We start from the raw sequence: 10,531 nt of genomic DNA, 5'->3' as shown, positions 1-10,531 counted from the left end.
CATTGATAGTTTCATTAATGTGATAGTTCAATAAAGTTTTCTAACTTATAGTTCAATAAAGTGTTCTAACTTATCAGGCATATTACCATGGACATTTTATGTTACAATCTATAGCTATTCCAAATGTTGCCACACGAAACAATCGTCATCCGAAACGAGCAGATGGATGCACATTTACACAATCCGCTCTATTTTACGTTCAAAGCACTTAACGAAAGTATCAGAAATAGCTGCTTTCCTTCACGTCTTGCACGCGAGCAAGGTTCCGATCGCGTTAAAAATACGGTTACAGCGAGGTTAGCCGTTACTCCAGACAAGATGACTCCATCTGCGTTGCAGTATGATTTAATTTGCCCGTCAATCATCGTTCAAGGAATCAATTAGGTTTGTAAATTAAGTTTTGAGGATATGATTAGTTGGCGTTGATGGTCGAATTTGTCGAGATCTAGTAATTTTGGTTTGAAAATTGGAATCTTTAAGTATTAATTTTAGAATTGAATACATTACTCGTTTAATGATGCCTCGTTGTATGCCTCTGGGGAAAGTTATTAGTTAAATTGGTAATTTGGCAAATAAGCTCTAACGAACAAAGGTTGCACCATTTTTTACACTTTGCCATTTTGGCAGCACTTCATAACATGTTGTTAATGATTGCGTTGGCAAGTTACGTTTGGTATTTTGTTTTGCGTAAGATGAGCATCTCTACGTGATATTTACAATAAGATAATGACTGTGTTTGACTGCACCACCGAACGCGCATCGGCCTACAATTTTCTGCTTCGTTGTTATCGTCATGGAACTGTGTCATATATTTTTGCTTAAAAAATATATTCATCTTTCTTTTGTTTATAAATAACTTGTAACCGGAAAAAGCATACGGCGGGCGCACCGTCTGCCTCCGCGAAGGTGCGAGTCGGCGTCCGCGCCAGTCGCTCCGCGCGCCACGCTCAGAGCTCACGCACCACTCGCGCCACCGCCGCTCCGCCGCATCGGCCGCGCACGCAAACACTCGAGTTTACAAACAAATATTATTATGCCGGCGTAAAACAAATCAGCAACAATGTCGTTCTGCAGAATCACAGGCCGCAGCAGGGGGCTGCCCAAACCCAACTATTTTCCGCTTCTTCTGCCCATCTCGCCGGCGGACGCCAAGCGTTGCTGCAGGATCACCGGCAAATCCTACGGACTCCCGTCTCACCACTACATTCCAGTGCTACTCACCTCCCGCTCGGGAAAGACCAAATGCAAAATTACTAACGTATCCGGTGAACTCGGCCCGCACCACTATGCGCCCGAAATTAACTACGGTAATAGAAAGCACGAAATGCTACCGGACTACAGATACATTTTCCCCGTTTTAGACGGCTCTACCGAGGCTCAGAAAGTGTTAATGGAAATGCTGATAGGAAAACAAGTGACCGAAGACAAGCGATATGTGTACACGGTTCAAGAGAGACGGTGCAGTTTAGTTTTCTCGGCTCAAATGGAAGCGGCCGTCCGCGATGGTGATGTGCGCGACGTCATGCTGGCGAAGGATTCGGACACAGTGCTAATCAAAATGAAACAAGGCCGCAGTGTATCGATGGACTTCAAAGATTTTACTGAAGACGTAGAAATGTACGAAGGAGAGGGACCAAACGCAGAAGTTTTAAAACAAAGAGAACTAGAAGAATTGGAAGAAAAGAAAAAGAAGAGAAAACGAGCAGGTCTCTCATCGATGAAAAAGATATTTGAAAACAAAGAAAAGTTGGCTGAGGTGCAGGAGTTGGAAGAGGAAAGACATCGTCAAGATCGAATGGCTAAGAAAGCAAAGTTAGAAGAATACAAACACGAAAAACACGACGTCAAAACTTTCACTTCAACGAATTACGATGTTAATCATATGCGTTCAAAGTCTAGTATTATTATGTGCAGTGGTGAATGGCGAGATCAGTTGCATCCTATTATTGAATCTTGGGATTGGGACGTGTTTGAAAAAGAAATGCATCAACATGATGAACATTTAGTTCCGAAGGCTAGTAAATTACCTATACCGGTGAAGTTAACACCACATCATTGTGATGCTGAAATTTATGAAACTGACCGAAATATCAGTGATATTTCGATGTCTTTAGAAAATGTTCCTTGTGTGAACCCACTGAAACCAGTCAAGACACGGCCTGATGAAACAGTATTAACTGCTGTGAAGCAACTGTCAGAAGAACGTTTGACTGAAACATCAGACGTCACAGAAAAGTTAGTTGTAGAAAATAAAATTGGCATGCTCCCTACTTTAGAGCACTTGCCAGACCTAGTTAAAAATATAAAGAAAGGTAAAAGAGAAAAAATTGCCAAAATATCAGGACTGACATTAGACATAAACAAGGCGAAAAAATTCATCCCCGGTCAACATGTCAACACACCTCAAGGACCTGTCTTTGTGCCTGGCCAGACTGTGGAAACCCCTTCAGGTCCTGTGTTCGTACCAGGATTGACTGTAAATACACCTGCAGGTCCTGCAGTTATTCCTGGACATATTGTCACCAACGAGTACACAAATGAACCCTTCTTCCTTGCGGGACAAGTGATGGAAACGACGAATGGAGAAGAATTTGTGTGTGGACAAACAATCAAAAATAAAGATGACACGTATCGGTTTGTTGAAGGTCAAACAGTGCTATCACAGGAAGGACTTAAGTTTGTCCCTGGAAAAATAATAAATAACGGCCCAGAAGATGTATTCGTGCCAGGTCAGACTATTTTGACTCCAGAAGGAGTCCAATTTGTGCCTGGTCAAACAATAACAGAAAGCAACGGGAATATATTCACGCCCGGACAAAATGCCAAAATAAACAATGAATGGCAATTTATACCCGGACAGGTGGTTCATCAAGATGATGAGTTACACTTTGTTCCCGGTGCAACCATTGCAACTCCTAATGGCCTCAAGTTCGTTCCAGGGCAAACGGTAGCCGTCGATGGTGAAACGTGCTTTGTACCTGGCATAACAAAAACTACGAGTGGCGACAAACTTGAGTTCGTTCCTGGCACAACAGTGGAAACAATAGATGGACCGAAGTTCATTGAAGGACAAATAGTCCATACTGAGTTAGGGGAAAAGTTTATGCCTGGAAAAACTTTCGTTCAATCTAATGGACACGTTGAATTTTCGGTAGCAAAAACAGTGGAAGATATTACTTTCTCGGAAGGTGCTCCTGTGGGCCTTCCTATCGACATCAAAACAAGCTCATTATCTGAAGAATCTTTGTATGTCTTTGGACATATGATTCAAACAGCTAAAGGTATTGAGTTTTACCCTGGTCCAAGAATACCTAAAATTGAAGGAAAAGTCGTGCCTGGAAGATTGGTTAAAAATGAAGCAAATGAATCTCGCTTTGTTCCTGGAATGATGGTCGAAGGCATTTTTGTGCCGGGACAAATTGTGTTCACAGAAAACGGTGAACAATTTGTTCCAGGCCAGGTAGTAGATACCGCAGATGGACCTAAGTTCGTCCCAGGTCAAGTAGTAAATACTAAAACAGGCCCTAAATTCGTTCCCGGTCAAACAATACATACTATCGACGGGCCGCGATTTGTTCCGGGACAAATTATTGAAACAAAGGCTGGACCAACATTCATCCCTGGACAAGTTATTTCTACTGAAGATGAAGGCTCTAGATTCGTACCTGGTCAAGTAGTTGATACTGAAGAAGGTCCAAGATTTGTGCCTGGACGAGTTATTGAAACAGACGATCATGGGGTGACATTTGTGCCTGGACAGATAGTTCAAACGCCAGAGGGCTTGAAATTCGTTGCCCCTGACCTTACTGAAGGTGAAGAAGGTCTTGAATTTTCAGTTCAAAGCTTTGTCGTCACTCCAGAAGAACTCAAGCTCTTAAAAGTGAAAACGAACCCAAATGACACTACATCGACAAAAGGAGAGCTAACTATCGATACAAACATGTTAAGACAGCTTTCAGAAGCTGGTATGTCTATTGGAAGGCAAGTCCCAGCTGAGTTACCTGCTATTAACGTCGTTTTGAATGAAACAAGGAATGCAGAAGCTTTAAAAGCATTTGTGACCGATTTTGGACTGAAAGATGATGTTGCCAATCAATTAATGCAAGTTATCACTTCGATCATAGAAATGAGTGCTCACTTGAAATCCGAAATTCGTGATAATAATTCTGAAAATGAATCGATCAACGACAAGAAAAAGCGAAGGTCAGACAAAAAAAGAATGGGGATTCAACAACACAGTGGACCGACTGAAGAAAATGGCCAAACAGCTCAGCAGGAACATGTTAAAAACTCAATTGCTGCTGCTGTTTTAGCTGCTTTAGTAACGGCTGAGCAGTTTGAAGAAGTCAACAATAATAACAGCAAAGAAAAATATCAGCTTATACTCAAATCTATTAATACTATATTAGGAAATACAATTGACGAAGAATTTGTTGCATCTATGTTCCAAATTCTGCAGACTAACGAAGACAAAGAAACACTCTGCGAAGAAATACTTGACAACACAACACAACCTAAAGTAGAATTAATCAAAATTGCGGTAAATAACGGTTTACACAAACATTCCTTTACCGAAGAAGATATCATAGAAAAGTTCGGAGACTTTTTGAGTTCTGAAAATGAGGTATTAGGACCTGCTTTCAAAAATATTTCTAAAAATGACGCGAGTGTCCTGCATCACGTTTTGGCTCATATTTCAGACTCAATCTCATTTGTGAAAACAGACCATGAAGCAACTGAAACATTGCAGAAAGCTATTGTATCTGCCGTGCAAGAAGCTAGCAGCAAAGAGTTAGATATAATGCTACAAGATCCCAATCAAGAAAATCTGAAAGAACTGATTGTTCAATCAGTGGGACTCGCTAAGATACTGGGCATTAGGGATGTCGCTATGAACTTACTTTCTGTCGTTAATAATGAAGAAAGCTTGGCACAAATCGCTAATGATGCGACGAGTCTTAATATTTTGAAAAGATTGACAGTTATGAGAAAATTGGCTGATCAAACGCCGAGTCTCAATTCTGCCCTTAAAAAATTAGAGACAAACCCAGAACTGGCTCGCACCGATCCTAATCTCAGGGATTTAGTGCGAGAAAGTGCGGCTCTTATGATCGTTCCCGAGGAACCACCCCTCATGACTTCAGCCGACGTTCCACTGAGTTTACTTGATCCCGAAAACAGTTTGGCGATGGAAGACTTCCTATTCCAGCGGAAAAAGCACCCTGGAGCTCTTTTGATTATGAAAAAAGGCTTGCAAGCGGTCGTGCCCCGTGAAGCCAGCCGCGCCGTGTTGACCGGTCAAGTTGCATACACAGTTCTTGACGAAAGCGGAATCAGACATTTTGAGCCGATGCACGTATTCTCAGCTCTTAACCTTAGTCAGCCGACAGCCCATAGATTTTCAATGTACAGCTGTCCTGTGGTAGACAATGACGACGAAGACTTGCAGACGTTTACTGGCTACTGCAATATTAGCAACAATCAGAGGATCACCAAGTTCGGTGGTTGGTCTCGAAGATACAACGGAGTTTTGTTAGACAGAGAAAATACCAGAAGTCGAATGAGCAGTTTAGAAAACACGCCAAGCTATAAAAGATATCCGTCCCGATCTTTATCTAGATCTCGTTCTAGTTGTAGCAGAAGTCCTCCCAAGGTAAAAACTTACTAGAATAACTGTAAACAGTCAACCGTATGTAGGTTTCACTATTTTGATATTGTTATTTAATTTTGGTTTCTATTGTTACAGGTAGAAGACGTAGTCGTTGCGACGACTGACTACACCGCCGCGGCGGATGACGAGGTGTCGCTCAGGGCCGGCGATATCGTAGAAGTTCTCGACACGAAAACCGCACTCGGATCCAAGTAAGTACACTTTTCTTATCGTCAGCATGAGCTTTGCACAACTGTGCCCCCATTGATGTACTTCATAATTTATAAATAACTAGACATGCGCGTCTTGTGAAACTGGAGTCATTACTTCGCCTCTAAACCCGGTTGGCTTTCGTACGAAATATTAAACAGACTACACATCGCACTAATAGTTAAATACACACCACCGCACCGAAATAACACCTAACAAAACGCCACGAAAATATTTTAACGACAACATAATAAATTGCAATTCTAAAAGAATCAGATTAATTCATTTTGGAAGTAGGTTACGCAAGGGAAATGTCAAGAATGCGCTTTAGTAAGTTTTCGGCTGCAATGCGCACATTCCGCATGGGACTTCGATACCGGGTAAATTTAGCTCGGGTCGATGCACCGGCCTTGCGCAACACGCGTCCACATTTTGTCTATCTGCAATGGTTTTGTCAATAAACTCATTCGTTTGCTGCACCTTCCATCACCTAACTAACGAGCTCGTCATCACTCACGTGTGCGTCATCACCACTGCACTACACACACAGTGACGTAATGGTTTACACTTGTTGGTACAGGTACAGAGGTCGGGTATATTGTTACGAGAACCATTTCTTCCAGTCCAGAGGACCGTCTCTAGACTATGTGTTTAGCGTCCCCACGTACAGAATGTACTATTACTGAGCCTGACAAGGAGGAGGAGCAGATCATACACCGCATTGTAAATATCCCGCTTCAAACAAGAGGTGTCTTGAATATTTGTTGTATGTTACCAATATCATTGTTCTCCGTGTTGTGATCGACATTTAACTACATAATATTGTGATAATCTGTATTCAATCGCGCCATGTGTTGGCTTACCATTTAGTGTTGTATGTAAATCATTTTATGTGTATTTTTAAGATATACCTATCTGCGATTTATGTTTATCAAAATATATTACTATAGCAGGCTTGTAAGCTTCGTGTAACTCCACTGTAGGTGTGCAATACGATACTGGTGCCTTTATTATTATCCATATAAACCAGATTTCTAACACTAGTTTTATAGTTATCATGTTAAATCTGAAATATTTTTGGAAAACTTAACATCCGAACAATATTAAACAAACAAAAACATGCTTTCAATAGGTATAGGTCCAAATAAACTTGATAATGTTTATGCAGGAAAGGTTAATCATACGAAAATGTAGACAGACCTTAATTTTAAGAATAAAGCTATAAAAAGTTGCTTGTCTTTTGTTTTTATTTACATCATCTTAAGATTTTAATTCTATAGGTAGGTACAATAAATACATTCACACATAGGTAGTATTCGTCGAGCTTTTCTACTGCTTTGAATTACAAAGAATGAAATTACAATTATTCTAATAAGTGTTATGAATTATGTTCAGTTCCACAATAGTGACCAGTTAGTGTAAAGTTCATTAACTTGTTATGGTTGTGTCGAGTCATCAGTTCATCACCTATCACTTTATTATCCCTAATAATAATTCATATTACCATAATCTCCTACAAATATTAGTCATACGAATATAATTTCCCACCTATTCCCCGTTCGAAGTATTTCAGTATTTCTGGTGAGTCAGTAGACTGTCCTTTCACGTGGGATCATGTACCTAATAATATCGCTGTGGAAACCGACTACTTCATATTTCCATTTACATACAAAAAGTTTGTATGTCCGATTGTACTAAATGGTGACACAAACTTCTTTGGTTTTCCTTTTTTCAGTAAATGCATTTGCTAAGTTCTATGAAACCATTGACGCGTAAAATTAACTTATTAATTTAAACTTCATTTGTAGAACATCACTATTGCATTAAATTAAACCAATTATTTTACGTATGTCAAAAAATAATCTAAAACTGTAAATTAAAAGTAAATACTCGTGCTCATAGGTTTAACCTACCAATTCATAAATACCTCCCTACCTATAATATAACCAGTTATGCTATGATCTTTACATAGGTAGATTTGATAAAGTAGTTTAACTTAGTGAAAAAAGCCGTGGCAAAAATGTATATGCAGACATATCCAAGTGCACTTACTAGTTCTACCACTTACATTGCCAATTTAAATCTGGCGGCACGCCAAGCAAATCATCCAGGTAACTTCGCGTTATAATTCCATCACACGTTCCTTGATTACCGGCTCTTTGCCGTACACGACATAATATATTCGCGCGAGTGACGCCGAATTGCACTTCGCAGTCACGAATACAATACAGTAATTGTTATCAGTCCAGTAGGAATTTAAGATGCCATAGTATGCAGCAATTTGTTTAAAGTCTTTGTATAATTCTGATGCGAGACAGTTATGTGTCGTGTGCCTGTAATATACAGTATAATATGTATTCGATAAAAAAATGTGAATTACCAATGAGGCTATATTTATTTATTTTACTGTGGACCAACAGTTTTACCCAAAACGTCCATCAGCAACAGATGTACATAATACACAATTATAAAATATACGAGGGGCGGCTGAAAAGTTTTGAGCCTAGGGTATTAAAAACGCCGATAGAAAAGTATAAAAAATATATTTTTCTATTTAATCTCCCTCTACTACAACGGACTTCTTACATTTGTGTAAAAGAGCTTTTAACCCACTGAAAAAAAATTCGCAATCTTTGCCTTCGAAATGAGCCTTTAACGCCGCTTTCATTTCTTTGTCACTCAAAAATCTTCGTTCCTGGAGGTCTTTTTTCCAATTTGGGAATTAGACAAAATAGCTAGGGATTTGGACTAAACTGTGTGGTGGGTGATTAATTTCTTGAAATCCAGTTTTACCCGGGGCAAGCCATGCAACATGCGCGGTGTGCGCGGGCGAATTGTCTTGCAATAACAGATTTCCTTTCGCCAGTTTGCCTCTTAATATTTCAACAACCACTTGACGCACTCTTATCAACAGTACAGCATTATAATCCCCGTTTATTGTAGTTTTTTTTAAGTAGGTAGTCAATGAATAAAATTCCTCCACAATCCCAAAAATAGTGGCTATGAGCTTGTTTTTTTTTTCTATGTTTGTTACGCGATAACTCCGCCAATTACGAACCGATTTGAACAAATCTTTTTTCGGCGTATAGGTAATACCTCAAGGGTGGTCCCATTTAAATTTAATAATAGAAAAAACAACCCCCAAGGGTGGAAAATTGGGGATGAACTTTTTTATACGCAATATCTCCGCCGATTATAAATCAATTTGAACGATTATTTTTTTGTTGAATAGGTATTATCAAAAGGGTGGTTTCATGCGAAATTGAAGAAAATATTTCACCCCCAAGGGTGGAAAATTGGGGATGAACTTTTTTATACGCAATATTCTTAATTTTTAGTTTTTTTTTGTGTTCACGCATTTGAAGTCGGTTTTATTTTTTTTAAAAGTTAATTATTGGTTCAGCGACTGCATTACACTAAACGGGACTATTCCCACCTCTCATTCCCACTGATGCAACTTTTGTTTAGCTAGGATCAACAGTTTGACCGCCAATAAAAATCCAACAAGTGAAGGTCAAGTTTGTCCCGGGGGAAAGTTAAACTGTCATTGGACCCGCAACGAAATGCATTACCTATTAACTAAGAATTGGATGAAATATTAGAGAGTAACAATAGGTTTAGTCCGATACAAATAAGTAGCGTCTACAGATATGGTAAGTAAGACTTATCAGAATGGTGGATGTTGATGGAATAAAAAAGGACAAAGAAAAGGCCAACAACGAACAAGTTACTATGATACATTTAGCCAAATTTAAAAATCGTAATTGTAGACACTTAAAAATATTACGGACACTAAATACCTACACTTCATAAACATTACGCTCAAGTCTGTCGGAGATATAAAAGGAATCATCACCACCCTCGTCTGCTAAAAAGGGTTAACGTTTTTCAGATTTAGTACGTTTAGTACACGTATAGCAGCTATATTGTGGTGTAAACAGATTTTAACTTGGAAACATAGTAGTTGGACTCGATTTGCAACCGGGTTTGTTAATGATAGCAAATTCGATGACTCTTTCTTTCTTTTTTTACTTTGAGGTGAATTAAATACTTACATCATTAGGTTGTTGTTACATTATTTTCACTTACTTTGGAATGATAATAACCTTATTTCTGATATTCTCTTCCAACTAAGTAATTAGATAGGATCAGCATGTTTCACAAGAAAAGCTGGCACCAGACAAGAGATTGTTGACTCAAATAATTCATTGTCTTGGAACAAATTCAATAGAACCTGTTTACATACAGTTTGTTTACACAACTAATTGAGTAACAGGTTTAACCGCATTATGAAACGCTGTTGACATGAAGAGGTTATTTCTGGCCGGGGTCTTAAAGACCTGAAAGGTGGAAAAAGGTGGTAAAAGGGTTTTATACTATAGCCAATATAATTGTACTTAGTTACCAACTGAAATGCTAGTACTATGATGTAAATTCTTTAAGGCCATGATTTCCCAAATTGTCGATATTTGACCGATTTTGTTTGCAGATAGCTGAAAAGATATTTTAGCAAACAAAAAATTGTACGAGTAAGTTAATGTCTTTAACTAGGGCGACAACTTTTCCAAAACACGATATTGCATAGTTTGTCCGATAAAAAAAAATCCCAAAGAAGTACGTCGACGGCTTTTTTGTTTTACTCTCATATATTCATTTTTAACATATTACACC

General features: G+C 39.0%; 1 protein-coding gene across 1 annotated transcript; it reads left to right on the top strand.

Annotated features, from left to right (window-relative positions):
* The first annotated feature begins 921 nt into the window (after positions 1–921).
* LOC114366450 (uncharacterized) lies at positions 922–7,092 on the top strand. Its single transcript, XM_028323359.1, has 3 exons — positions 922–5,653; positions 5,747–5,862; positions 6,441–7,092. The coding sequence occupies exons 1-3, from the start codon at positions 1,061–1,063 to the stop codon at positions 6,544–6,546; spliced, it is 4,815 nt and encodes a 1,604-aa protein (XP_028179160.1). The 5' UTR covers positions 922–1,060; the 3' UTR covers positions 6,547–7,092.
* The last annotated feature ends 3,439 nt before the right edge of the window (positions 7,093–10,531 follow it).

The sequence above is a fragment of the Ostrinia furnacalis genome, unplaced genomic scaffold (genome assembly GCF_004193835.3).
Source record: "Ostrinia furnacalis isolate ACB-3 unplaced genomic scaffold, ASM419383v2 OfSCF0020, whole genome shotgun sequence".
Classification (NCBI taxonomy): domain Eukaryota; kingdom Metazoa; phylum Arthropoda; class Insecta; order Lepidoptera; family Crambidae; genus Ostrinia; species Ostrinia furnacalis.
This window is presented reverse-complemented; position numbering and strand designations above follow the sequence as displayed.

Bases quoted from the DNA above. Each gene is read 5' to 3' on its own strand.
- LOC114366450 (XM_028323359.1), top strand. From the start codon at position 1,061: ATGTCGTTCTGCAGAATCACAGGCCGCAGCAGGGGGCTGCCCAAACCC. The intron at 5,654-5,746 runs GTAAAAACTTAC...CTATTGTTACAG, and splicing joins GTAGCAGAAGTCCTCCCAAG to GTAGAAGACGTAGTCGTTGC. The intron at 5,863-6,440 runs GTAAGTACACTT...TTGTTGGTACAG, and splicing joins AAAACCGCACTCGGATCCAA to GTACAGAGGTCGGGTATATT.